This window comes from Zonotrichia albicollis, chromosome 25 (assembly GCF_047830755.1).
Source record: "Zonotrichia albicollis isolate bZonAlb1 chromosome 25, bZonAlb1.hap1, whole genome shotgun sequence".
NCBI classification, from domain to species: domain Eukaryota; kingdom Metazoa; phylum Chordata; class Aves; order Passeriformes; family Passerellidae; genus Zonotrichia; species Zonotrichia albicollis.
The window spans coordinates 7,672,475-7,700,320 of record NC_133843.1 but is presented as its reverse complement, the minus strand read 5'-3'; the positions used below and the strand labels follow the sequence as shown (position 1 = coordinate 7,700,320).

The window sequence follows — 27,846 nt, the reverse complement described above, 5'->3', positions numbered from 1 at the left end:
CAGGTCCGGATACTCCAAATTGGTCTGAATTGGCAGAACTCCATGCAAGTTATTTTTCCGGATGGAGAGGAGTGTGTCTGCAACATGCACAGCTCCTCTGTTAATCCTTCCACCTCCAGCCTGTGCCCCTATCCCTTGGTCCTGCCACCTTCCATGCCCACTCCTGGCCAGCCTGTCCTGCTGCCACCAGGACCCAGCATGATCCCAGACTTGTCCTCCCCTCCCAGTTCTGTCCGCCAGTCTCATTCCTGATCTAGCCAGGTGGGAAAAGCTGCTGCAGCTCAGAACCCCTCACTCATCTCACTTGTGGCTGAGCAGCAGGAAGACCATGTGGAAGCACAGGAGCCCCCACCCAGCATTGTCACAGCAGATCCTCTGCATGACACTGTCTTAGCGTGGCTTGGAGCATCTGACAGTGGTGGGGTGGGAGTGATGGTGTGGCTGGAGATGCCAAGTGTCCCTCCAGAGCCATGGTGTGCCCTCAGAGCAGGCAGGAGTGCTGGGGACAGCCCCCAGTGCTGGGGGAAGCTGCTCAGAGCAAACATCTCCAAAGTGAGAAGCACGGGCACTAGTCCCCGGGTGTCCCGTGGGGAGCAGCGCCGTTCCCTGTGGGAAGTGGGCCAGAGCTGTGTCTGCTGGTGTGGAGCAGCTGCAGATTTATTTAGAATGCTGTGGGCAGCATGTGGAGCTGCAGATAAACACACGGGAGGGGAGAACAGAAGCAACAACACTGAGGAGACGCTGCTGTGCAGGGAGGGCTGCGCTGAGCTGCAGCTATCGCAGCCACCAGCGGTGGGCCAGGGGCCAGGCTCCCACCCCTGCCACTCCCACATGGCTTTGCTCCATGTCCTGGGTGCCTCGGGGACCTTCATGAGGCTGCCAAGGCATCAGCCTCTCACCCTGTTACCTGGTGCTGCCAAACCAGCAGGATGGCACCGTGAAAGAGGCTGTGACAGTGAGTGAAGTTGCCAGGTGGTGGTCCAGGCATTAACAGCTGGCTTGGGGTTGCCCATGGTGGAATTGGCCCGTGTTTTTTGTCCCCAGCACAGGAGCTGGTTCTGTTATGTGCCCCTGTGCTTGTATGAGCATGGGGCAGCCCCAGGTAGGAGCAGAGAAGCTGCTGGGGGCGGTGTGGCTGTGACAGCCCACCGTGGTCATCCTGGGCACAGAAGTGGCAGGGGCAGGGCAGACTGGTGGATCTGCAGGTGGAGGAGCTGCCTCAGTGGATGGTGGGTTCCCATGCCTTGGGGCTTGCCACACTTTGTGTGGAGCTCACACCTGTGGCAGAACTTTGTCCAAATGATGTCCCCGGGCCTGGAGTCACCTGTCACTCAGAATGTGTCCATGAGCATCTGGAACAGGTTGCCCAGAGAGGTTGCCCAGACTCCCCATCCCTGGCAGTGTCCAAGGCCAGGTTGGACAGGGCTTGGAGCAAGCTGGGATAGTGGCAGGTGTCCCTGCCTGTGGCAGGGGGTGGAATGAGCTGAGCTTTAAGGTCCCATTCAAACCAAACTCCTCTGGGATTCTGTGATTCATCCAAGATCTTCACAGAGCTGCTGATGTCATTGCAAAGCCTCTCTTGGTGATTTTTGAGCAGTCTTGGGATTTCAAAGAGGTCCCAGCTGACTGGAAGTCAGCGAACATTGTTCTAATTTTCAAGGGCAAGAAGGAGGACCCTAGAAACTACAGGCCTGTCAGTTTCACTTCATTGCCTGGTCAAATCAAGGGAGAGCATTATTCTGAGAAGTATTGAAAAACACCTGGAGGACAATGTAGTCATTGGTCACAGCCAGCACGGCTTCATGAGGGAAAGCCCTGCTTATCAAACCTGATTTCCTTCTCTGACTGGGTAAACCCACCTGGTTGATGAGGGGAAGCCAGGTGATGGAATCTTTACTGATTTCAGCAAAGCTTTTGATACTGTCTCTCACAGGATCCTTCTGGACAACCTGTCCAGCCCCCAGCCAGATAAACACATCATGTGATGGGTGAGAAACTGGGGGTCAGGCACAATGGGTGACAGTGACTGGGGTGACATCAGACTGGTGACCTGTCACTGCAGGGCTTTGTCATTGCCCTGCACTCTTCAGCATTCAATGACTTGGACACAGCACTGGAAGGAATATGAGGCAAGTTCACAGAGGATACAAAACTGGGAAGAGCTGTTGCCTCCCCCAAAGGCAGAGAGGCCCTGCAGAGAGACCTCAACAAAATAGAGAACTGAGCCATCACCAACCGTGTGAAGTTCAACAAGAGAAAGTGCCAGATTCTTTACTGGGGATGGGGCAGCCCTGGGTGTGTGGGTGGAGCAGGCAACAAGAGGCTGCAGAGCAGCTGCAGGAAGGGACCTGGGGTCCTGGTCAGTGGATCTGAGTCAGCAGTGCCCTGGCAGCCAGGAGGGCCACCCGTGTCCTGGGGGACATCAGGGAGAGCATGGCCAGCCAGGCAAGGGAGGGGATTGTCCTGCTGTGCTCTGCACTGGGGCAGCCTCACCTCGAGTGCTGGGGCAGATTGGGCACCACAATGTTAAAAAGACATGAAGCAGTTAGAGAAAATACAATCCAAAGGATGCCATGAGGATGGAGAAGGAGTCTGGAGGGAAAACCATATGAGGAGATGCTGAGGTCACTTGGTCTTTTCATCCTGGAGGAGACTGGAAGAGACGTCATTGTGCTCTTCAACATCCTCCTGAAGGGCAGCAGAGAAGCAGGTAGCAATCTCTTCCCTCTGGTGAGCAGTGACAGGACTTGAGGAAATGTCTGGAGATGAGTCAGAGGAGGTTTAGGCTGTATATTAGGAGAAGGTTTTTCAGCCAGAGGTTGGTTGGGCACTGAACAGGCTCCCCAGGACAGTGGTCACAAGCCTGTCTGAGTTCAGGGAGTGTTTTGACAGCACTCTGAGACAGGCTGGGGGTGTTGGGGTTCCATGTGCAAGGCCAGGAGTTGGATTCCATGATCCTTGTGGGTGCCTTCCAGCTCAGCCTGTTCTATGATTCTGTAATTCTAGGTTGGACAGGGCCTGGAGCAGCCTGGGACAGTGGAAGGTGCCCCTGCCCATGCAGCTGGATGAGTTTTAAGGTCCCTCCCAAACCATTCTGTGGTTTCATGGTTCTGATTCACATCCCCTTGTGCTGACCCTGCAGGGTCACTGTGCTTCATGTGGACCAGTTATTCCCAATTTTGTATAATTCAGGTGCTCTCTGCTCTGTGTAACCCCATCTCCAAAAGGATTTCAGCCTGGGCAGCAGCTTGGTGCAAAAACTGCCCCAGAAGGGGCACATTGGGGTGTTAGAGCTGTGTGTGATGGGGAGCACAGCCCTGGGACCCCCTGCACTGTGAAGGCTGATAGACAGGAGCCTCAAACAGGAACCAGGTTTAGGGAGGAAGAAGAAGGAAGCTGAGCTAATTTAGCTGTCTTGGAGATGGATCATTTGCCACCCGTGAGCACCACAAGAGAGAAGGGTTTTGGACTGCAGAGTCTTTGTAAAAGGAAAAGGAAATCCAATAGCTGGCAGGTAAATGGTGTAAATCCAGACTAAAATTAATGGAATATCTGGTGTTTTTTATGGGAAGATAATTTGCCTTTGGAAAAACTTGCTTAAAACCTGCAAATTTCTTCTCCTCCTTCTCTCTGGGCCAGCCAGAGTGGATGCAGAGCTCCAAGGGATCCTTCAGCTGAGGATAAGGGGGTGTGAGCAGTGGTGTACTGAGCATGACATTTCCACTGCACTGAGTTTTCATTAAATAAAAGGCTTTTAAAAATGTAAAATGCTTCAAAATATGAACTTTGTTTGGGGAATTATTTGTAATGACTTAGAATATATCTTGTTTTCCATTTTAGTCACTGCTATTAATGTACTTACTATGCACCACTGTCATTGATAGTTAAGATAAAGTAACAAATTCAGGGGGTTTTTAAAGCTTCTTGCTAGCACTGTGTGAAAAATGTTGTTTTCATTTCAGATCAAACGCCACTGGTGTTTTAATGAAAAAGCAAGATCCTCTGATAAAGTAAACACTATTATTGGCCTATGTAAACAAATACTCAGTTTAAAAAGAAATTTTGTAAATCTGACCCACAACATTTTGGGATTAGCTGTTTTCCAGAACTCTTCTTAGTGGGAAAAATTGAAAAGAACTACTTTTTGCTTTTTACTCTTGGAATAAAACCAAATTTCGAAATCCTGGTTTCCTGTGAACTGGAAACCGCTGGCTGGAACCAGGAGTAATGAACAAGCCACAGTCTGAGGAGGATTTACTGCCAGGAGTAGGTGCAGGGAGCACAGTGCTGCCCTGGCACTTTTTGGGGTGCCAGTTAGAACAGGAGGGCACATGCATGGAGCAGTTGTCACCTCTGCATCCAGGCCTGGCTCTTCAGTGATAGATCTGCTCAAGGCTGAGCTTTTCTTCCTTTGTTTTTGTTCACTGGAGTGAAAGTGGAGAAGGTGGAGATGGGGTTTGTGGCAGTGTGCTTGTTTTTCTGGTGGGGAGAAGCGCAGCAGAAGGACATGGTTACACCCATAGCTCTCCATTCCCATTCTGGGACCACCCTTGGCAGTGTCCAGAGCCAGGTTGGATGGGGCTTGTAGCAGCCTGGGATAGTGGGAGGTGTCCTTGCCCATGGCAGGAGGGTGGGACTAGATGGTCTTGAAGGTCCCTCCCAACCCCAACCATTCTGGGACTCCTGGTGTGTATGGGATGCACCTTCCCAGCCTCCCTGCAAGTGCACTTGGCATCCCCAGGGCATGTGCTGAAATCAGGGCAGATTCCCATTGTCCCTGCAGGGCAGAGGGACAGAATCTCCCCTCTGGGCATGGCCATGGTCTCAGCACAGTCACTGGCCATGTGCTGCCCTGTGCAGTGTGTCCCACCACACTCCCCTCATGTCCAGCCTCGGTGTTTTGAGGCCTTTGGGCAGAATTTCTAAACTGCATTTCCTAAACTCAGGAATATTGTCCTGTTTTCTTAAACTGTCAGCCTTGGTTGTGGTGCAGAAAAATCCCTGTATTGCCACGAGCATGTGGCTGCAGACCTGAAGGAACAGAGAGTTGCCCAGACTCTGGAAGCCACTCATGGAAGTGTCCAAAAAAGACTTTTGAGCACTCCCTGGGAAGTGTTAAAGAAGTGAGTAGATGTGGTTATTAGAGACACGGTTTGGTGCAGAACATGGCAGTGCTGCAGTAATGGTTGCACTCAATGTTAGCTGGCTTTTCGAACCATGATTCCAAGTGTCTGATTTCTGATGGGGCTGGCTGGCACCTTCACCTGCTCATGTTGGCCCAGATATTGGGGTGCCATAACCTGAGCAGCCCTCAGTGGCATCAGTGGAGTTGAGCCAACCTACAGCTATTGGGGATGAAAAGAACTCCAGTGTTGGAGCGTCATGAGCTGCAGGAAGGGTGAGGAGGCTTTGCTGTTGCCTGGCTTAGCAGGACTTGTCTGTGCTGGTTGGTGGTAGCATCACCTGACCTATTTCAACCCAAATCATCTGGAAAACCAGCTTTAACAGTGGTTTAATTTTTTAGTACTTTTAAGTCCTAAAAGTGCTGTTCCTCCCCACATCCTACTGCATCTCAGAGGATTCTCCCTACTGTGCAAAGTGCTGAGAAAAAACATATCCTGCTTTTGGCAAAGGAAACTAGAAGGTGATGGAGGATCCCTGCTCAGGCTGCTCGTCATCTGCAGCAGTAGAACTGGGCTGGGGGTACCTGGATTTAGGATTGAGAGGAGGAAAATCTGGCTTCGCTGATGGATGGAAGAGTCCCCATTCATAGCAGGAGACATTGCCTGGGCTGGGCACCTTGAGGTCCCACCTCAAATCCTGGGGTCAGTTTTAGGTCCCTAATGAAAATTAAGACATGGAGGGGCTGGAGTGTGTCCAGGGAAGGGAATGGAGCTGGGAAAGGGGCTGGAGCACCAGGAGAGGCTGAGGGAGCTGGGAAGGGGCTCAGCCTGGAGCAAAGGAGGCTCAGGAGGGACCTTGTGGCTCTGCACAGCTCCTGACAGGAGGGGACAGCCCAGGGGTCGGGCTGTGCTCCCAAGGAGCAAGAGACAGAACAAGAGGAAACAGCCTCAAGCTGTGCCAGGGGAGGTTTAGATTGGATATCAGGGAAAGTTCCTTCATGGGAAGGATGATCAGGCATTGGCCCAGGGCAGTGGTGAAATCACTATCCCTGGAGATGGTAAAAAATGTATGGATGTGGCACTTGTGAACAAGTGGTTCACAAGTGGTTTAATGATGGTTTAATGATGAACACATGATTTAATGATGAACATTGTTTGGTGGTGGGCTGATGGTTGCACGTGATGATCTCAGAGGTCAGTTCCAACCTTAACATGTTTTGATTCCATGATTCTGCGTGGGGGCCAGGGAGCAGTGGGCAGTGGGTGGGGAGCAGTTGGATGGAGGGACCAGTGCCTGGGTCCCCTGGCTGAGATGTGGCCAAAGGGCTCAGTGTGGGGTGGGCTCCAGCCCTGCAGCCCTGAGCTAGCACCTCTCCACCTTTTTCACTGTCTCCATCTTCAGTCCTTTCATCAGCAGCCAGTGACTCCTTGTTCCCCTTCCTTCCGCAGAGACACTGATGGACTCCACCACGGCGACAGCAGAGCTGGGCTGGACAGTGCATCCTCCCTCAGGGGTAAGGCATCACCTGACAGGCACCTGCAGCTGCTCTGGGATCTCTTCTGCACATGGATGTGGCAGGCTTGGCCCAGGAAATGTCAGGCACTGATGCAAAGTGCCCTGGCCATGTGGAAAGAGGACAGTTGAGGTTTCCAGTATTTTTCTAGGAGATGATACTCCAAAAAATACCCCAGTGTTGGTGGGATGTAGTTCCCACCCCACAGAGTCACATAGTGTGGTGCTGGAGGAATCACAATCTCCATGGAGCTGGCATGCAGCCACCTAAAAATGAGGAGAGGAAGAAACAATATGCCAAGGCCACCATCATTTGTCCCCAGTGCCCTCAGTTGTTATTCCATTGCCTGTCACTTGTAGCAGGATGAGGGCATTAGGCTCAGGTCCTCAGAGGACTGGCATCCCACAGAGAGATGTTTGCTGGCTCAGCAGAACTACCTGTCTTCCTTACCAGGGCCAGGTGTACCCTGAAACATGTTCAAAGACCACTCTGAAGAAACTCCTTTAAAGGAGATCTTGGGCAAGGCAGTGCATCAGGTTTATCCCCCAGAGGGTGCAGGCACTGCCCAGGCTCCCCAGGGAATGGGCACAGCCCCAGGAGCATTTGGGCAGCGCTCCCAGGGATGCACAGGGTGGGATTGCTGGGGTGTCTGGGCAGGGCCAGGAGTGGGACTCAATGATTCCACCTCAGAGCATTCTGTGACTGTGATTTCTGCACCCTTCTGCTCATGGGAGAAAACCAGAGTGGAGCCACCTCTGTGTCCCATGTGGGGCATCAAGGTGCTTCAGAGCATCCTGCCCACCTCTGGCTGTGGTAACCAGCAGCAGCCACAGTGTCCAACCCCCCAGACCTGCCCCCTTGCACTTGGGTGGCCCAACCCAGCCTGGCCAAATGCTGGAGATGCTTCCATGCCCGTGCATGGCAGTGGTGGCTCAGGCTCCGTCCTGCCTTCCATCCACCCTCTGCAGGGGCTGGATGAAGACGTTTCTGTGGCCCTCACCCCCAGGCTGACAGCATGCCCCCGGTCTGAGCCGACTTGGCAGGAGAAAAGAGCGAGCCCAGAGCAGCCTTGTCTGGGAGATTAAACCGAGCCGTGCAGCGTGGCCGCGGTGCCGCGCCAGGCACGGGCGCTGCCCATCACCATGAGAAAGGGCAGAGCTGTCCGGCCCCGCCGGTGCCCACCGAGGGGGATGACGGGCACATAATGCAGGGGAGAAGAGGTCAAGTCTCTTTCTCTCGTGGCCCAGCCTTTCTTGTTTGCGGTGTTTCCATATGTGAAGCACGCCCTGCTCCCGCTCCCCAGCGCGGCCGTAATGAGGCCGGGGCCTGCTGGAAGCCTCTCCCCGGTTATTGTGCTGCTGCCTTCCTTTGAGCTCCCGGCATGTTAATTAGAGAGCCAAGAGAAAGGGAGAGGCTTCTAATTAAGCGTCGAGGAAGCGCAGGGGCTGGTGCACGGGGGTGACTTTCTCTCCCATCTGGGAAAAGGGAATCTGGAGGCAGCCACTTGCTGTGGCAGGGATGTGGGGGGATGCTGGGGATGCCAAAGCTGGCCCCCAGAGTGCTCTCAGGTCCCCCATCAGGGTGGAGATGCCCATCTGGACAGTGCCATGCAGTCCCAGGGCTTGGTGAGATCGCCTCCTGTCTCCACCTGTGAGCAGGGCCCTGAGGGGGGATATGGGCACATCATGTCCTGCTCTGGGTTCATCATGGGTGACAACTCTGCAGTGCCTTCATGGCCTCATGTCCACGGGCAGGACAAGGCAGTGCATCCCACTCAGAGGTGGCTGGTCAGGTTGGATGCAGCCAGCATCACCTGGAAGACAGAAGCTGCCGTATGCTCCTTTTTGGGGATTATTACAGACCCCAAAGCCCAAACAGTTGCTTTTTGTCTGGCTCTGAAACTCTTGTGCCATTCATATGAGTCCCCAAGCCCTGCCTCTGGCATCTGCTGTGGATCCCAAGGCCTGGAGACCCTCATTCCACCATGTGCTGCTCCTGCCTGACCAAGGCTGAGCTCTCTGGGCTTGTGTCCTTACCCTCCCTGGGGGCTGGGCAGGTGTGGGTGGGGGTCCCTTGGTCTTGGTAGCTGCCAGGGTGGGTGTCTGGAGTGGTCCAGGTGAGGGAGAGCCACATTGGAGGCAGGGCAAGGAAAGGAATTGCTTCCACATGCTTTGTCCTTGATTCCCCCACTCTCCTCCCAACCAGTGCCCTGAAAAGCAGGGAGATCCTGCAATTTTCCACTAACACACCAAATTTATTTCTGGAAAACAAAGCAAATGCCCCGGCTGTGTTTTGCGAGGATGCTCCTCTTGTCCCCCAGCCCTGGCAGCAGATTTACAGCTACTGCCAATCTGAAGTGGTTGGAGCTGTTGGGGATCTTCCCTGACAGCCTTCTGTTGGGCTGTGAGCCTTGATGTGCTAGGAGCAATCTGTCTCCCATCTCCTGAGCCTCTTTCCCCAGTCCTGGGTGCCCTTGTGAGGCCATTTACAACCTGAGAGGCTGGGGATGCTCTGCTCCTGCAGGATTTTCCCTGGATTTGGTCCTGGCACTGGTGCTGGATCTGGGCTGTGCTGCTGCCCTGCCCTGGGCGTTGTGATCCTGCACCCAGGGCAGGGTTGTGCTTGGGGAGTAACATCCATGGGAAACAGCTCGGCTTCCACTTGAGCAGGTTTCTGAACACATTCAGAAGGAGCAGTTCCAGCTGGCTGGGACTGTGCCACACGCCAGCAGGATTCTGGTCCCTGTTGCCAGCATCACACAGGTGCCCTGGGTGGGGATGGGACTGCAGGGAGATGCTCTTCACTCTGGCAGGGGCTGGGCAGGAGGAGATGCTGTGTGAGCTGAGGGTTCTCCTCCCACAAAGGGTCTCAACAGACCCTTCCCTGCTGGTGCTCCCCTCAGAGGAGCAGTGGCGAGTTACAGGCTGCAGCTCATGCCCTGCATCCCCCTCTGAGATATCCCCATCCTACACAGAATGGAGACAACAAGAACTGGAGGATTTGGGAAAAACAGCCTGGGAAAAGGGCAGAGAGCTGGAGAAGGCCAGATGATGTCACAGCAGCCCTGAGCTCTGTGGGGACCCAAGGGGACGGCTGGAGCTCTGTCAGGGGGGTTTAGACTGGAAGGTTAGGAAAGGTTCTTGCCCCAGAGGGTGCAGGCACTGCCCAGGCTCCCCAGGGAGTGGGCACAGCCCCAAGGCTGCCAGAGCTCCAGGAGGGTTTGGACACCACTCTCAAGCACAGGGTGGGATTGTTGGGGTGACTGTACAGGGCCATGAGGTTGACTTGATGATCCTTGTGGGTCCTTTCCAGCTCAGGATGTTCTCTGTAGCTCTACAGAGCTTCCTCTAGAGCTGGCAGAGTCAGTCAGCTGGGGAGAGCTGGGCAGAGCTTCCCATGGGGAAATCTGTCAGCTCTGAGCTGTCTGTCTGAGAAGGATATTGCTGTCATGGCACAGCTCATAGGCATGTCTGCATCCCAGAGATCCAGTTCAGGACAGCTGGGGTTGGGACCTGAGCACACCTGCTGGAGGAGCCCCAAAGCATTTGACCGGCGAAGGGGCAGGGATGAGGGCTCCAGTGGGACTTACCCAGCACCTCCCTTTTTGGAAACGCAGTAGGATTGGCCATGGTCCCATCCTGCCCCTGGGAGGAGGCCCTGGCTGCAGCCAGGCAGGAGGTTTTATGGCTTATGAGGAAGCAGGTCCTGTTGCCATGTCTGTAACCATAGTGGCACTGGTGGCAGTCCTGTGTTCCTTTGCCAGAGGCACAGCAGTGCGGTGCAGCCATGGGCACAGTCCCTATTAAAGCCATTTCTGCAGAGCAGTGGCCTTGCTGTCCCTCCAGGAGCAGAGAGGCTTGACCCTGAATGCAGGCATGGAGCATGGTGCTAGGGGCAGCAAGGTGGCCTGAGGGGCCCCTTTGTCTGCACAGTGTGGAGCCTGCCTGGGGCACAGGGTGGGTCAGACCCTGCCCAGGCAGGTACAGGGCACCTGCAGGGGGTGCTGGGAGGAGGTGCTGGGCACTCTGGGACTGCCTGTGGGATGGGGTGGGCACAGAGAGGGGCAGTTGGGGCTGGCAGAGCCTACGTGACACATTGTGGGGATGGGAGGAGGTGAGCAGGGTGGGGAGCACCCCTTCAGAGCAGCCCCTGACTGTGTGTGTGTGTCCTGCCCGCAGTGGGAAGAGGTGAGTGGGTACGATGAGAACATGAACACCATCCGCACCTACCAGGTGTGCAACGTCTTTGAGTCCAGCCAGAACAACTGGCTCCGCACCAAGTACATCCGCAGGCGAGGAGCACACCGCATCCACGTGGAGATGAAATTCTCTGTCCGGGACTGCAGCAGCATCCCAAATGTCCCAGGCTCCTGTAAGGAGACTTTTAACCTCTACTATTTCGAGTCGGACTTGGACTCGGCCACCAAGACTTTTCCTAACTGGATGGAGAATCCTTGGATGAAGGTGGACACGATCGCTGCTGATGAGAGCTTCTCACAGGTGGACTTAGGTGGACGGGTGATGAAGATCAACACCGAGGTGCGCAGTTTTGGGCCCGTCTCCAAGAACGGTTTCTACCTGGCCTTCCAGGATTATGGGGGCTGCATGTCCCTGATTGCCGTCCGTGTCTTCTACCGCAAATGTCCCCGTGTCATCCAGAACGGGGCTGTCTTCCAGGAAACCCTGTCGGGAGCAGAGAGCACCTCGCTGGTGGCAGCCAGGGGCACGTGCATTGCCAATGCAGAGGAGGTGGACGTGCCCATCAAGCTGTACTGCAACGGTGACGGCGAGTGGCTGGTGCCCATCGGCCGCTGCATGTGCCGCGCTGGCTACGAGTCCGTGGAGAACGGGACCGTCTGCAGAGGTAACCATGGGCTCTCCTCTTCTGGGGGTTTGCATCTGGGATCTGCATGGACCAGAGGGAGGGAGCTCCTTGGACAGGGGTGGCAGAGGGGCAGTGTGGAGGCTGACTCCTGCCCCAGGCTCATCCGTCCATTGCAGAGGTTGTCCATGACCTCCGGGTCCCCAGAGCCGCTGGGTTCAGGGCTGGCACCTGTTGCTGGTGCCTCTCCAGGTTTTGGAGGCTCACACGTGTGGTGCGTGTCACCAATCTGCAACTGCATCCCAAAATACTGGGGCTGTTATGCTGTTGGTTTTGCTGTGTGCTTTGGCATGGGCTGAATCTCTTCTTGGATGCAGGGTCCCAAAAGGGTGCAGTGGGAGGGAGCAAGTTGTCTACAGTGTTTTCCTGGTGTGTCTACAGTGTTTTCCTGGCGAGGTGCAAATGGCCCAGGGCAGGACATGGTCGTGGCCTGTTCAGAGCTGCCTGGCCCCTGTGCTCTTCAACAGCCAGAGGTTTCCTGCCCTTTATATGTTCTGCCTCTGTAGATGTTCTCCTCCCCCATAGATGTTCAGAGCAGACTCTGTGAGTGCCTGCTGAGCTCAGCTGAGCACCTTGGAGCCAGCCTGGTCCCAGGCCAGCAAGAGGCTCAGCACCCCCTCCCTGAGCTGATGTCTGTGCCCTGTCCAGTCATACATGGGCTCAGGAAGGTTGAGAAAGGAGCTCCTGGGGTTGCTGGGAGGGAGGTGGGGACCCCAGAGCTGTGTGATGGGCACCTGCAGCTGTGCCATGCATGGAGCAAACCACAGAGTTTGGCAAACAGGATCTTTTTCCCCTGTCCTGGCTGAATCTCCAAATCCCTCTGTGGTTCTGATAGCATTGGCACACTCCAAGCAGAGCCAGGGCTTCTGAGATCCATTACAGACACGTTGGTGGCCACTGCAGAGCCAAGGGAGGAGCTGTGTCTCTTCTCTTCTGGCTGTGAAGGGTTGGCCAGGGAGAACCAAAGCATGGGGAAGGCGCTGGTGGTGGGAGACAGACACACTGGAGAGGGGAATGGACAATCTGATTGTGCTGTGTAGGGACTGCAGGCTGTATGGTCCCCTTGGAGAGGGCTCCATGTCTGCTGCTGGTGGCTGTGCTGCTCATGCACCAAAATTCAGGTCCTGGTGTGCTGTGGGGATCATTTAATATCCATTATTTCAGCAACTCCATGCTTAGCCACTGAACGCCTCTTCCCACCGAGCTCGGGCAGATCAAGTGTCTTACAGCCTTAGCAGGGATGGGGATCGGGGCAGCAAGGAAGCGCTGCTGGAAACTGAGCCCGGCTAATCCCTGCCTCGAAGGACAGACGGGGCTTTTACAACTCCCAAGTGAAGCATCCGTAGCAACACCAGAGAGCCCCAGTGATTCATGGCAGCCTTTCTGTCTCTGCCTGTTTGTTCCCGGAGCAGACCCAGCCCTGCACGGTGCATTGCTCTGGTGCAGCCGGGGTTTCTCGGGGAGCTCCCGGTGCCGCTTCGGGCCCAGCCGAGGGACCGTCCCCTCACAGGGACCGCTCCTGCAGAGCCCTGTGCCGCAGGGCTGGGGGAGCAGAGCCGGCAGGAGCGGGGGCCGAGGCGGGGCAAGGAGGGAGAGGCCGGTCCCCCTTTGTCTGGGCTGCAGCAGCAGCAGCAGCAGGAGGAGCAGCAGCAGGATTTTGGGAGGTCCAGTACCTCGGCAGCTGTTCCTGCAGCCGGTGCTGGCGAGCGCCGGCCCCGCGCTCCCCGCCCTCATTAATCACGCGGTGGCCGCCAGCCCATCGTCTCCATGGGGCAGCTGGCTCGGGGCTGCCTCCCCTTCCCCTTCCCCTTCCCCTTCCCCTTCCCCTTCCCCTTCCCCTTCCCCTTCCCCTTCCCCTTCCCCTTCCCCTTCCCCTTCCCCTTCCCCTTCCCCTTCCCCTTCCTATTCCTTTCTCCCCCTCTTCTTTCCCTTTCCCTTCAGTCTTTGCCTTTGCCTTCCCCGTTCCTTCTTTCCCTTGCCCTTATCACGTGGGGTGCAGTCAGGACTGGATGCGCCCCAGGATTGTGCCCCTCCATTTTTTCCTGGCAGCCCCCAGAAGAGGAGTGGGGTGTGGGAGGAGAGCCAGACACAGAGTTGGCAGGACAGCCATGGAATCCCCGTCCTCTCTCCTCCCAGCCCTCCCAGTGAGCCGCACAAAGGGCTGGGAAGGGGCTGCTCGCCCAGCTCTGCTAGGGAATGACCTGTGGGATGTGTCCCTGTGGTCTGTGTCCCTGTGGTCTGTGTCCCTGCGGGATGTGTCCTTTTGGGACATGTCCCTGCATCCCCGCCCTCCTCCCGCCGGGTCCCTGCCCCGCTCCCTGCAGAGGCAGCGGCGGAGCCGCCTGGCTTGGGGGACTCACTCCTACATGTGGCTGGCAGGTTTGCTCGTGTTTCCAGGGGTGGGAGGGAATCTGGGCCCCTTTCCAGAAACAAAACAATAGCAAATCTGAGCTGGCTTTGGGGGTGAGGTTCTCTCACACACTCAGGCGCCCGAACAGGACGTGGCAGGGAGCATGGGAGGCCAGGTCCTGCTCCACAAAGGGTCCAGGTAGAGAAGGGCATCCCAAGGAATGGACAACCCCTGTGTGCAGCTGGAAGGAGTTGCTCATTTTCTCTGCTGGGCTTTTCATCTGGCTAATAGCACGGCAGCCTGCTCGCGGCAGTGTGCACAAGGGATATTTATGGAGGAAGTTCATGCATCTAACAGCTTAAGCTCTTCTAAGCTCGCAGCCCCAGCACAAAAGGATTTGGGGGCAGTTAACAATTCAGTGTGGTTAAGAGATTTTCATTTGGCTGGGCTAGCCTGCCGCTCCTGCAGGCCCTGCGAGGGGCTGGCTGCTGCTCCTCGCTGCGAGGGGCTGCACACAGCCCAGCCCCGTCCTCCCGGCTTCACCTTCTGCTCCCTGCCTGCTTTTCTCTCTCCATCTCCCTGTTCTTTGTCTGCGCCTCCCCCTCCTCTCCCCTCCCCTCCCTCCCATGCAGCACATCGAGCGTTTCTCCCTCTGCCTCCCGTGCCCATTGGCTCTGCTCAGACACGGCGGGGGCAGAGCCATTGTGTGCCCTTGGGCTGGCTGGACAGAGCATGGACACTGCCTGCACGGCTGTGGGGCTCAGGGACAGGGGATGGACACTGCCTGAATGGCTGTGCTGCTCAGGGACAGAACATGGACACTGCCTGCACAGTTCTGCTGCTGAGGGACAGAGCATGGACACTGCCTGCATGGCTGTGCTGCTGAGGGACAGGGAATGGACACTGCCTGCATGGCTGTGCTGCTCAGGGACAGAGCATGGACACTGCCTGCACAGCTGTGCTGTTCAGGGACAGGGGATGGACACTGCCTGCACGGCTGTGCTGTTCAGGGACAGCAGCTGATGGCTGCTGCTCCCAGCCCTTCATCCCTTGTGCAGCTCCTTTCCATCACAGCAGGGCATCTCTGGTCCCTGCCTTCTCTTTGTTGTGCTGCTACAGCACTGAGCACCAGGAGTCCTGGTCTAGATGGGGTGACAAGGGATGGTTTTGCCCTGCTGGTGGTGACACTCTCTGACTGTCAGACATCTGGTGTCATCCCTTGGGGTCACAGGCCTTTCTGAGGAGGAGAGGAGCTGCTGAGCTGATGGGAAGAGGAGAAACCAAGTCAGATTCAGGCTGGCAGCTGTCTTCTCCTTGGCTCTCTTCTCTGTTCTCTGCCCCTCTACTCTGCTTTTGTGAGACCCTCCTGCAATGCTGCCTCCAGCTTTGGGGTCCCCAGCATTAGCAGGATGTGCAGCTGCTGGAATGAGTCCAGAGGAGGCCACAGAGATGTTATGAGGGCTGGAGCCCCTCTGCTCTGCAGGCAAGGCTGGGAGAGCTGGGGGTGTTCACCTGGAGAAGACTCCAGGGAGAGCTCAGAGCCCCTGGCAGTGCCTGAAGGGGCTCCAGGAGAGCTGGAAAGGGACAGGGGACAGGGGATGGAGGGACAGGACACAGGGAATGGCTTCAAATGGACAGAGGGCAGGAACAGATGGGATATTTGGAAGGCATTTCTGACTGTGAGGCTGGTGAGGCCCTGGCACAGGATGCCCAGAGCAGCTGTGGCTGCCCCTGGATCCCTGGCAGTGCCCAAGGCCAGGCTGGACATTGGGGCTGGGAGCAGCCTGGGACAGTGGGAGGTGTCCCTGCCATGGCAGGGGTGGCACTGGATGAGCTTTAAGGTCCTTTCAACCAAAACCATTCTGGGATTCTCTGATTTTGCAGCTTAAGGTGGAGCTAGCCCGCTCCTGAGGGGAGCCCCAGGGCTTGGCAGGGTCCCCTTCTCTGCCATGGGTTTGATGCCCAGGGCAGCAGATCTGCCACCACCCCACCCTGTGTGGGTGACGTGGGCCCAGGTGTGACAAGCACGTGTGACAAGGACCCTGAGCCATCCCTCCAGCACAGAGGGTGGGAAGCAGCCAAGCTTTACTTGGGATTTGGAGGGGGCCAAGTATGTGCTGAGGGCTGAGAGCAGCTTCCTGATGTGCTGGAGCAGGGCTTGTCCGAGCTGTGTCACAGCCACAGCCCACGAGGACGTGATGTTTTCCTGATAAAGGCTATTTATGGCTCTGGGCCTGTTTCGGGTCTGGGCCTCCTCTGATAGTGCTGGACCCAGCCAGTAAATTGTGAGGCTTGTGGGGTAATCGAGTTCTTCCAGGAAGCATTCCTGGCTGAACTGGAGCAGATACAGCCAATTGTTCTGGAAATGTTTCCAGAGACAGAGAACTGCCCGTTAAATGCTTCCAGAGGCTGTCCCTGCTTTCTTACTCTGCTGGGCCTGGCACTCAGAGAGCTCCATCCATGGCCACACCTCTGTGCTCTCTGTGCCTGTTTGAGGGTAATCTTTGGCCCCTGCTCCTTTGGTAAGGTTTTCAGCCAGCTTTTTTGGCTCTCCCCAGCCCTTGGCACTGCTTTAGCCTTTCCCTTGGCAGATGCAGTTCCCCACATACAGGCTGCTCATGGCAGTCAGCTGCATGCCAAAGGGGATGCTGCGATTCCCTCTGCCTGCATCCCCCTTTGTTTAACCACTTTGGCAATGGCATTTCTCTGGGTGCTTTTGGAGGATCCTTGTCCTTTCTTGTTGGACTGGGAGAACTGGGGCTGCATCCTTGTCCCTGTAGGTGTGATTTGACACGTTTGCACTGAAATGCACATTCCTTGCCTGTGCCCATTTCCCCAGGGATTGCTGTATCAGGAATCCATCATTCTCAGTATTTACCACTCCACAGCTTCCATGTCAACAGCTAACTTTATTGGGAACACTTTGGGCTTTCTCCTGGGTCATTGATAAAAATGTTAAACAGCCCAGAGGCACGAACCACATTTGTTGGCTACAGCAGGAGCAGCCCCACTCGGATCTTCAGCCGCGCCGGGTCTGCCTGCCAAGTTTTAATTCATCGAGGATGTCCCATGGTGTCGGTGGAGCCACTGATTTCAGAATCAAAATAGCCCTGTGTTAGCCAGGGAAAGGCTCTGCAGAGGTGTGGGTGGGTGACATTAATGCCATTACCCCCCAGTCAATCTTGTAATTGTATCAAAAACCCCTACAAGGCTAATTTGCCTTAATCTGTTTTCCCTGAGTGTGCACAGGTTGGCACTACTATCCCTGCCTTCCTTTAATCCCTCGCTGTCCCAGTCCTGGAGCTGTCACAGCCTTATTTGACTGGTACTGATGTTGCGACCCTAAAATAGCCACAACTGCCTCATTTAGCAAATAGCATTTTGCTCCATCTCAGAAACATCCTGCTGCCTCACAGCGTGTGGAAAGTGAGCATGAGTGTGCCCCAGTCCATCACCTGCACCCCCTTAGGTGGGTGCTGCCCTGACAGGCTGATTTAGCAATGTTTAACTTTAGTGGCTGCTATTTAACATCTTGAGTTACTGCTGGAATGGAAAGTATTCCACCATCATCCTCAAAGATGATTACATCACCTGGCTCTTTCCCAAGTACAAAACAGGAATTTGTCTGCCTTTTCTGCAGGCTTGTTGACAATTTGAATGCTCCCAGCCGGCCGGGGCTCGGTGGCATTGTTGGATTCTGCTTTTGGGGCTTCTCCCTCTCCTCCCTCTCTGTCTGGGAAGCAAGAATACAGGGGCTTTCTTTCCATGGCTTTGATTCTTCTTGCTGACCTCTCCATGTTGTGAGTCCAATTAGGGCTGTGGTGGAGGCTGCAGCTGCTCACTGGGAGCCACTCCACACCTGCCTGCTGCTTGTCCTGTGCACATTCCTGTTGGAGTTTGGGCTTTGGCAGGTTGGAACAGGACCTGGGGGAGCTTGGCAGAGCAAGGGGGTGTCAGACAGGGGGGTTGAGGCATTGATTTGCTGGTGGTGTGAAGCCCCAAGAGATGCTGATCTCACAGGGAGGGTCACACATGGTCCAGGAGTGAGGCAAACGATGTGCTGCCAGAGGAGGGAGATGGACCACTCACTTGGAATAGGAAATGCAGCTTCTGAGGAACTGCACCTTCCTGGGAAACAAAGGAAATGAGAGTTCCTTTCTCATTTTGCTTTCAAGACAAGGAATGGATTGAGACCTTCCACAGAAGTATTTTCTCTGCAGAGAAAGGGAGCAGATGAGGTTTTTGAGGACATGAGAGTGGATTTTGAGCAGCAGGAGGTTGCAGAGCTCTCCCAGCTCTGCTGTGATGGTGCAGGAAAGACCTCAGCAGGATGCATGAGGTGATCTGGGAGCAGCCCATGGGAGCCCAGAGGGGAACAGCCTCTTCTCATTTATCAGTGTGGGCAGGTCAGAAATCCCTTGGCTTGGAGGGAAGGATGAAGATCTCAGGTCCAGCAAAGCCCTGAGGGAAATGATGGCCATTCCTCAGAGAAACGTGGTGGAGTTTTGCATTGCCACTGTGTGCCACAGCTGCTGCTGCCCAGAGCCTTTGCCCCAGCCCCTCCATGCTCTGCTCAAGGTCTCACAGTGGTTTGGGTTGGAAGGGACCTTGAAGATCCCACAGAGCTGTGGGATGGGCTCTGCCCCCCTTCCCCTCCTGGGATGGGCTGCTCCCTCCATCCCCCTGTGCTGGCATCAGCGAGGGATGTGGGGAGGGCAGTGAGAGCCGAGCTGGGGCTGCTGTCCCCTCTGTCCCTCTGGGGCCCAGGGACACTCAGTGACACGTGGAGCTGATGTGTACCCAGGAGAAAATCTCCCCCTGATTTATTTTCACAGATGAAACAGCATTTTGGATCAAACACCACATTCCTGGTGCTGCTACACCCATGTGAGCAGGGAATAGCAGCTCTGGCAGCATCGTGTGCTGGTGCTGGCGGGAGAGCAGCATTTATTCATTTATTCCTCTCTCCTTCCTTGGCCTCCCTTTCCCCCCTCCCCCCTTTTTTGGTTTTTTTCTTTTTTTTCCCTGAGAAAAGTGGTAAACATTAATAGGCGCTGGAATGAATAGCTGGGATTCAAGCCCAGGACTCCAGGATTTTAACTCATTATTGCCATAAAATGAAGGGAATGTAGTTTTTTGCCATTAGTTTTTCCCCTTTGATTGATTGAAAGCTCTCAGACATCTTGGGGGGGAAGGAGGATTTTTCCTTGAACTCCTCACAGTGCTGGATTTTTATGGGGCAAGAGGAGAATATTCTTCATCGTAAGTAACTTGAGGAAGATTGGAGAAAATACTGCTTTTGAGGATTTTTTTCTTTTTCATTTGAAATTTTTCAGCAAGCTGGGCCAAAGCCAAGAGATTGTGTTGTACATTTAATTTTGGGAAATACCCTCCGACGTTCTCTGCACTGATTTAAAGTTTTTCTGATGTCAGATGAGTCAGATGTGCTCAGTTAGAGCACAGCTCTTTGATTTTAGCCACACTAGGTAAAAACCTTACAGAGAATTTAATCTATAAACCATGATTAGCTTAATTAGCTCCAAGGAAACTTGTTATTGTTCCCCTTATGGCTTAGAAACATAATCTGTCACTGGGAAGTGCACAGAAAAGTCCCCATAAAGGTTGGGAAATTGAATCAAAGTGTTCATAGCTCTTACAATGGCTCTGCTAACACAGGCCAAACTTCAAGCAAGGTTTAATTAGGTTTGGCCAAGGAAAATACACTTTTACTGTCATGATCTGAAGGAGACCTTAAGTTTAGTGATGCTGCTCTGTGATGCCCTGTCCTTGTGTGGGTGGTTGGAACTTTAACACCTCCTGCCCTCCCCTCCAGACCCTTGCCCATCCTTGAGGACCTTCTGTGGATGCTTTCCAGGATCTTAAACACAAGAGGCTCTGACCCACATCCTGTGCAGGAGTTTTCCTCCCGCAGGGCAGCAGCCCCTGCCCACCTGGCTTGAATGCTTCTGCTGGAGTCCATGTGGGGGAAAGTGGCTGGAGGACCAGGGAAGCTGTAGTTTGTAGCATGGCAGGTCCTAGATGGAAAATGGGGAGCAGGGAATAGCATGAGCAGGAAAGTGGGAGTCATTGGGTCTGGAAAGCAGCCTGGGAGGGGAGGCAGGAAAAGGTTGTGGTCTGGCACCCAAAAGGGGACCTATGTGAACACATTGTGACAACCTGTGAAGCTTTTCCAGGTTTCTGCAGCAAGATCTTCAAAATCTGAGATCTCCTCTTCTCCTCAGTATGTTGAAATGACACCTGCCAAGGAGTTGGCATCCTCACGAGTCCTTAGAGGTAACCCAGAGATTTTGGCTCTGCTCCTTGTGTCAGAAACCAGAGAGATCTTAGCAGAAACTGATGTTTTCACTAGGCCAGGGGGAGTTTTGATGCTTGAGTATGTGGTTCTGCCCCCCAGGCATTGGACTGGCCCCCAGCTCCATGAGGGGCTGTGGGTACCAGAGTGGTGCTGCAGCAGCAGCCAGGGATGGGCATCCCTGCACCCTGAGGTGAGGGCCCCTTGGACATCCACAGGCTGGGAATAACTCCCATGACCAAATTCCAACTGCATTTGGAGGGAATATCCTCAGGATTTGGGCACTGACAGTTTTCATCAATGACAGCCTCCTACTTTTAGAGTCTGTTGGCACTTTCAGGCTATTGGCACTTCTGGAGCTCACAGAGATCCTGTGTTCAAACCATTGTTAAGGCTGAAACCACAGCCAGCAGTTTCCTTCCAAAACATTGTGATCCCCAGAGTCCTGTGGTTGTTACACCCGCAGCTGGACAGGAGCAGGAGCAGAGTGAACAATAAATGATCATGTGAGAAAGGGCTCGTCATTCCAATGCCAAAATGCCCAAACCCTCCAGGTTTGTCAGAGTTCCAGTGCAGCCTGAGGTGGAGCCTGTGGAGCAGGCTAACACTCTTGCTTTGCTCCCCATGGCATTTCTCCCAGCCTGTATGGCTTTGGAAAAGATTGTGGTGGCTTCTGAAGTGGCTGCAGGAGCAGCAGGGAGCACACTCCCTGGGATGCCCCAGATCTGCCTTTTTGTAGCCCAGGCTCTCCAGGAGGCTCCAGGGGGAGGCAGGAAGGGGCTGTGCAGCATCAGGGCCATGCTGGGCAGCAGGGAGGGGTTTCCATCCCTGTGTTCCTCTTTGTGCCCTCAGGACAGCCCGTCCTGGGCAGGGGGTCTGCATCCCCTGGGACATGCAGGATGGATGGATGGATGGATGGAGGATGGATGGATGATGGATGGATGGAGGGATGGATGGATGATGGACGGATGGATGGATGGATGGATGGATGGATGGATGGATGGATGGATGATGGATGGACGGATGGATGGATGGATGGATGGATGGATGGATGGATGGATGATGGATGGATGGATGGATGGATGGATGGATGGATGGATGGAGGGATGGATGGATGGATGGATGATGGATGGATGATGGATGGATGATGGATGGATGGATGGATGGATGATGGATGGATGGATGAATGGATGGATGAATGGATGGATGGATGGATGGATGGATGGATGGATGGATGGATGGGGCAGGGGCTACAGGCATTAGCCCCAAGTGCCCATGTGTGTGGAACAGGCAGGATGCAGGACATTGCTGGCCATCAGACCCCTAACCTGGAATTTCTGAGGGGTTGGTCTCTCTCCTGAGACATTTCAATGGTAACCAACTGTTTTTCCTGAGCCTTTCTCTGCCCCTTTGCCTCCCCTTCCTTTCACCATATTCCTCATCTCATGTACTGGTGACAGCTCTGCAGTGTCTGTCCATGTTGCTGTCACCACAGAGGATCCCAGAGGATTATTTTGGTGACAGATTCCCTGTTCACTCCCACCTAGATGGTTTGGGATCCTACAGAACCACCTTTGGCTCTCAGAGATCTCAAGGAAGGAGGAGGAGAAGGTGATTCCTCAGGCTGCCCAGGCAGTGGATGCTGGAGCTGCTCCCTCGTGCCAGCATCACCCAGAGGGTTCCCAGAGCTGGGTGATGGCTCAGGAGGGTTTGTCCCAATGGGTGAACCCTCTGCTGCAGTCCTTTCCTTGCAGCACAGTGAGCAAAATGAATTCTGAACCTTTCAGTGCATCTGTGCAGCCTCATTAATAAAAAAGAATAAGGAAAAGGGGGAAAACAGGAATGGAAGAATTTGGTGAATGACTCATTCCCAGAGAAGCTTCTCATTCCCCTTTCCCTGCAGTGCACCCCAGTGATGGATTAAAGCCTGCCTTCCTTTGCCCTTGCAGGGCTGTTTGTCCTGGGGTGGGGACAGTGAGCACTGCCCAGGTACCATCACCTGCCTCAGGTGGTGTTTTACTCTCAGTTTACACCCTGGGAGTGAACCTGTGGCACCAACTGAGGAATAAGAGACGAGGGAGGTGTTGTAGGAAAAGTAATCTCCAGGTTTTCTCTAGTTTGCTTTTCCACCCAGGCAAATCCCAGCCTCAGGACCTTCCTGGAGCATGTCCAGGGACAGGAATAGAGCTGGGAAAGGTCTGGAGCATGAGTCTGATTAGGAGTGGCTGAGGGAGCTGGGAAGGGGCTCAGCCTGGAGAAAAGGGGGCTCAGGAGGGACCTTGTGGCTCTGCACAACCCTGACAGGAGGGGACACCAGGGGGGTCAGGCTCTGCTCCCAGGGAATGAAGGACAGGACAAGAAGAAATGGTCTCAGGCTGTGCCAGGGCAGATTTAGTTGGGTATTGGGAAATTTCTTTATGGAAAGGGTGGTCAGGCATTGGCACAGGCTGCCCAGGGCAGTTGTGGAGCTCCCATCCCTAGGGGTGTTTAAACAACAGCTGGTTGTGGCACTTGGGGACGTGTTTGGTGGGGATCTGACCGAGCTGGGTTAATGACTGGGCTCCAGGATCTTGGAGGGCATTTCCAGCCACAGGGATTCTATAAAAGGAAATGGCAGGAGGCTCTGCTTCACCCTCAGTCAGTGCTTGGTGTTCCTGCTTTCCAAAGGGGATTATGAAGCAGGAGAGGAATGTCACTCTGCCTGGTGCTCACTCACGTTGTCACCATGTGGAGGGCTAATCTGGAAACAGAGTGACAAATCTGAGCGTGTGGATCTTCATGATACCCTATAATTAGAACTGGTCTTTTTTTTTTTTTTTCCTTCTTCTTGAAAGTTTTGCTGTCTGGCACAGATGGAAGTGATCCCAGTTTGTTTTTGTGTCTCTTGAATTAGAGCGTGGCTGCTCTTTCCAGGATTTCCCAGGCAAAAATATTCACATGGGGACCTGCCCAGCAGGCAGGGTGGGTCCTCTGGGACGTGATTTTGGGGGTATTTGGCTCTCTGCACCTTTGCAGGGGCCGTGGTAGGGATTTATCCTTGTCCAAGGGCTGGTTTCTAGCACTTCCAGGTGCAAGGCAGACATGGAGTGGGTGAGGGCACGGCATGAAGGGGACACGTGGGAAAACACTTGGAGCAGAGCTGAGCAAAGGGTTCAGACCTCTGCTTCAAACCCAGGTTCAGGTTTGCTGCTCAGTCCTGCCTAAAGAGTCCTGGGGTGGTTTGGGTTGAAGGGACCTTAAACAACCTCATCCAGTGCTCCCCCTGCCATGGGAAGGGGCTCCTTGCCTTGGTAATCTCTAACACACCTTCCCCTGTCCCAGGTAATCTCTAACACACCCTCCCCTGTCCCAGGTAATCTCCAGCACACCTTCCCCTATCCCAGGTAATCTGTAACACACCCTCCTCTGTCCCAGGTAATCTCCAACATGCCCTTCCCTGTCTCAGATAATCTCCAGCACACCTTCCCTTGTGCCAGGTAATCTCTAACACACCTTCCCCTGTCCCAGGTTGCTCCAAGCTCCATCCAGCCTGGCCTTGGATACTTCCAGGGATGGGGCCCTGCAGCTTCTCTGGGCAGACAAGAAGAGAGGCAGTGATGTTTCTCTGGCAGCAGAATCCCTCCCTCCATCCCAGCTTTCCTGACCCCAGGGCTCAGTGGGGCTGTGGGGAAGCTCAGGAGGGGTTGCCAAGCCAGGGGTGGGGGGGCAGGACACATGGGACCACCAAAGCTGCACCAGACCGACTGTTTCATGCATTTGGGGGTGCCTCCCCCATGATGGGGTTTCCATGGAAACCAGAGTAGTGATTTCCTGCATGCTGATGTGCTGGAAAGCCAAAAGCAAAGGTGGGAGGGTGGAAGCAGAGGATGGTGGGCAGCAGGCCCTCCCTGGGGATGGAGGAGAGGAGGGAAGGAGGACATTTTGCTACCCTGAACTTCAGGGAGACGTTGTGATCTCCCTGGTGCTCAGAGCGTGGCTGGGAGCGAGGGCTGGCCCTGCAAAGGGCTTTGTGGGGGCAGCATCCGTGTTGGGGAGGGTCTGGTGGGTGTCAGCTCAGGCTGTGGAGCCCAACCTGAGCTTGCAAGGATGCAGCACCATGACAGAGCTCCCTGGCAGCCCAGGGAGCTCACTAATAAGCAGGATTCATTAATTAGCCCAGGAGGAGCAGCTGCAGCAGCGCTCTTGGTGTCTGGTCTTTGGCCTGACTGTGTGCACTGGGGGGGACCAGGGCAGGCCAGGACAGGGCTGAGAGCCCAGCAGGGCTGAGGTGGCACCCCTGGACACAGACACATGCAGCCAGGTCCCCCAGGAGGGTGGGATGCCTCAGGCAGCTGCTGGGTCCCCACACGGGCACATCTGGCCCACATCTGGTGCAAGGCACAGGGTTTGCAGGGGTCCCAGGTATTAAATGCTGCTGACTGCCTGCATTCTCCTTGGGGTGCGGGTGTGCCCTCCTCTCGTGCCCTGCAGGTGTGTGGCACTGCCCTGGCACTGCTGCAGTGCAGCCCAGGGTGAGGTGCCCCTGTCCCCACTGTCACCGCTGCCTTTGAACCCCGGCCGGGTTGTGGCTGCAGCGGCACTGAGTGCTGGAGCTGCTAGCAGACTGGAAATGTCTTTTGTCAAAGCTTGAGATGCCTCCAACCTCCTTTAATTAAAGACAATTACTGCTTTCAGCCCCTCTTCACAGCTCAGCTGGGTTGTTTGCAAACACACAGCTGCGGGAGGCTTTGTGCCCCTCTCCCAGTCCCGCTTCCCTGGAGACGCACAGAGGTTTCTTTATGATCAGCCTGAGGCTGGCGAGCAGTGACGAGAGGAGGGGGCGTCCCGGCCTCCTGGGGCGGCTCGTGGTGCAGCCTGGAGCAGCCCTGCCTGCTCCTGTCCAGCTTTTTGTGCCAAACCTTCAGTCTGCTGGGCACGGCGGCTCTGCCAGAGGCGTGGAGGGATTGGGGGGAGTGGAATGGACGTGGTTGGGCGGCCGAGGAGGTGCCTCTTGCCTGAGAGCCGCAGCTCTCAATGCATGCTTTTAACAGCTCTGCTGGGTTAGCCATGACTGAGTTAGCCATGGCTGGGTTAGCCATGACCGGGTTAGCATGACCGGGTTAGCCGTGTCTGGGTTAGCCATGACCAGGTTAGCCATGACCGGGTTAGCATGACCGGGTTAGCCGTGTCTGGGTTAGCCATGACCGGGTTAGCCATGACCGTGTTAGCATGACCGGGTTAGCCGTGTCTGGGTTAGCCATGACCAGGTTAGCCATGACTGGGTTAGCCATGACCGGGTTAGCCATGGCTGGGTTAGCCATGACCTGGTTAGCCATGGCTGGGTTAGCCATGACTGGGTTAGCATGACCAGGTTAGCCGTGTCTGGGTTAGCCATGACCGGGTTAGCATGACCGGGTTAGCCGTGTCTGGGTTAGCCATGACCGTGTTAGCATGACCGGGTTAGCATGTCTGGGTTAGCCATGACCAGGTTAGCCATGTCTGGGTTAGCCATGACCGGGTTAGCCATGTCTGGGTTAGCCATGTCCGGGTTAGCCATGTCTGGGTTAGCCATGACTGGCTTAGCATGACCGGGTTAGCCATGACCGGGTTAGCTGTGACTGGGTTAGCATGACTGGGTTAGCCATGACTGAGTTAGCCATGACTGGGTTAGCCATGTCTGGGTTAGCATGACTGGGTTAGACATGACTCTGCATGGCCAGCCCAAATCTGGGCTTCCTCACCCCAAACACGCTCAGGTAAATACAATCTGAACCCCCTGTAAGCAATAACCCCCTTTCTGGGCTTGAATAACTCAGAGGCAGCCAAAGGGAGCTCAAGCAAAGTTTCCAAAGCAGTCAGGGCTGGCAGGAGAACAAGCAGCATCACTGCAGCCCTCTGGGATGCTGTTTCCAAAAATACGAGCGCGGCGCGCGGGGCTGTCTGGAGCCCCGAGCTGCCAAGGCCGTGCCTTCTCCCTTTCCAGGTGCTAATGGTGTCCTCGGGGAGGGACAGGGAGCGGGGAGGCCTCCGCCTGCCTTGGAAGCGTTTGGTTGTTAAATGTGAATGGTAAGTGCTCAGCCTTGGGGCTCAGGGGAGCCAAGATCCTTTTTGAGCCTCTAACAGCCCTACACTGCTCTGTCTTCTCAAATTCATTCTGCAGCTCCGAGTCCCTGGAGAGCACTAATCACTGGTCTGAGCATGAAGGGAAACATACCCCTCAAATGGGAAGCCCAGAAGCTCTTTCCCCTTAAACAGCCTCTCTGTGGACATCTTTGATCTGTTTTGGGGTGGTTTCTTATTCCGCAGAAAGCTCTGGCAGGCCAGCAGAGGACTGGAGCCTCCTAGGACAGGTTTAAGTGTTTGTGCAGGTTTAAATGTGTTTAGCACAGAGGGTGGGTGGACAGGGTCAGGCACACAGTGCAGGGGTGAGGACCAGGGCTGCAGAGATCTGCTGCTGTGATCATGTCTGAGATGCTGAGGTGACAGGGACACGGTCCATGGTCCGTAGTGTGACACCACAGGATGCTGAGCGCCACAGTCCGCTCCTCAGTGTGACCTCAGGGGAAACTGGGGTTCCAGGGACAGAGCGCATGGCTCATAGTGGGACATCATGGGATGCTGGGGTCTCAGGAGCACAGTCCATGAAATATCAGGGAGTGCTGGGGGTCTGGGGATATGGGCTGCACTCCATAATGTGACATCCTGGGATGCTGGAGTTCCAGGGACAGAGTTCATGGCTCATAGTGGGACATCATGGGATGCTGGGCGTCTAGGGATACAATCCACACTTTACAGTGGGACATCATGCAATGCTGGGGTCTCAGGAGCACAGTCCATGGTTCATACTGGGATATCAGGGAACGCTGAAGGGTCTGGGGATATAGGCTGCACTCCATAGTGTGACATCATGGGATGCTGGGGTTCCAGGGACAGAGCCCAGGTTCCTCAGTCCAGTTTCCACAGTGCTGAGGGTCCTGCTGCTCTCCTGGGAGATGGCATCTCTCCCTTGCTCTGCAGTCTCTGCTTGGCAGCCCCTTCACATTCAGTTCCAGGTGTTGGCACTGTTGATGTGGCTCACCAGGAGCTGTGTGTGGGCTGGAGTGTGGACATCCACCAGCTTGTGTCTCCTGGGAAGCTGCTGGCTGCAGCTCTTGGCAGCTGGAGGTCCCAGGGGTGCCAAGCAGTTGGTCTGGGCAGAGCCAGAAACATCCAGGAGGTGTCCAAGGGAGAGGTCCCCATGTGTTGGGCAGGACAATGTGTGAGGGATAAACTTGCCCTTTCCAGGAGCACCGTGGTGTTGGTTGGTCTGCAGAGCTCTGTACTGGCCAGGCAGTAGAGAAATAAGGGGTGGATGAGTGATGATTCCTCCTGTCCCCTGCTGTGCTGTTCATATTTCCAATGCCCAGGGTGCCTGTGGCAGTAAGTTATGCAATTTAATTATGCACCATGTTAAAAAATATGTCCTTGCACACTGTATGAAATTGCAAGCAATCTATTCCCATTCATGTCCCCCATATTCCTGATGGCTTTATATCCCTCCCTGAGTGGCCTCTTTTCACGTGGAAGCTCTGAGTTGATTGACTCTCCATATGGAGGCTGCTCTGTGTCCCTGATCATTTTTATCAGCTCCCTCCTGCCCTTGTCTCGGGGTGCTGCCACTGCCACACATCCGAGCCGTGGCTCCAC

General features: G+C 55.0%; 1 protein-coding gene across 4 annotated transcripts in view; it reads left to right on the top strand.

The window, feature by feature from the left end:
• EPHB2 (EPH receptor B2) overlaps positions 1-27,846 on the top strand; it is a 129,867-nt gene that overhangs the window by 33,004 nt on the left and 69,017 nt on the right. For all 4 annotated transcript variants that reach the window (XM_074558712.1, XM_074558710.1, XM_074558711.1 and 1 more), the window contains exons 2-3: positions 6,573-6,637; positions 10,816-11,500. In XM_074558712.1, the coding sequence (XP_074414813.1) occupies positions 6,573-6,637; positions 10,816-11,500 (750 nt within the window). The remainder of the gene's footprint in view (positions 1-6,572; positions 6,638-10,815; positions 11,501-27,846) is intronic.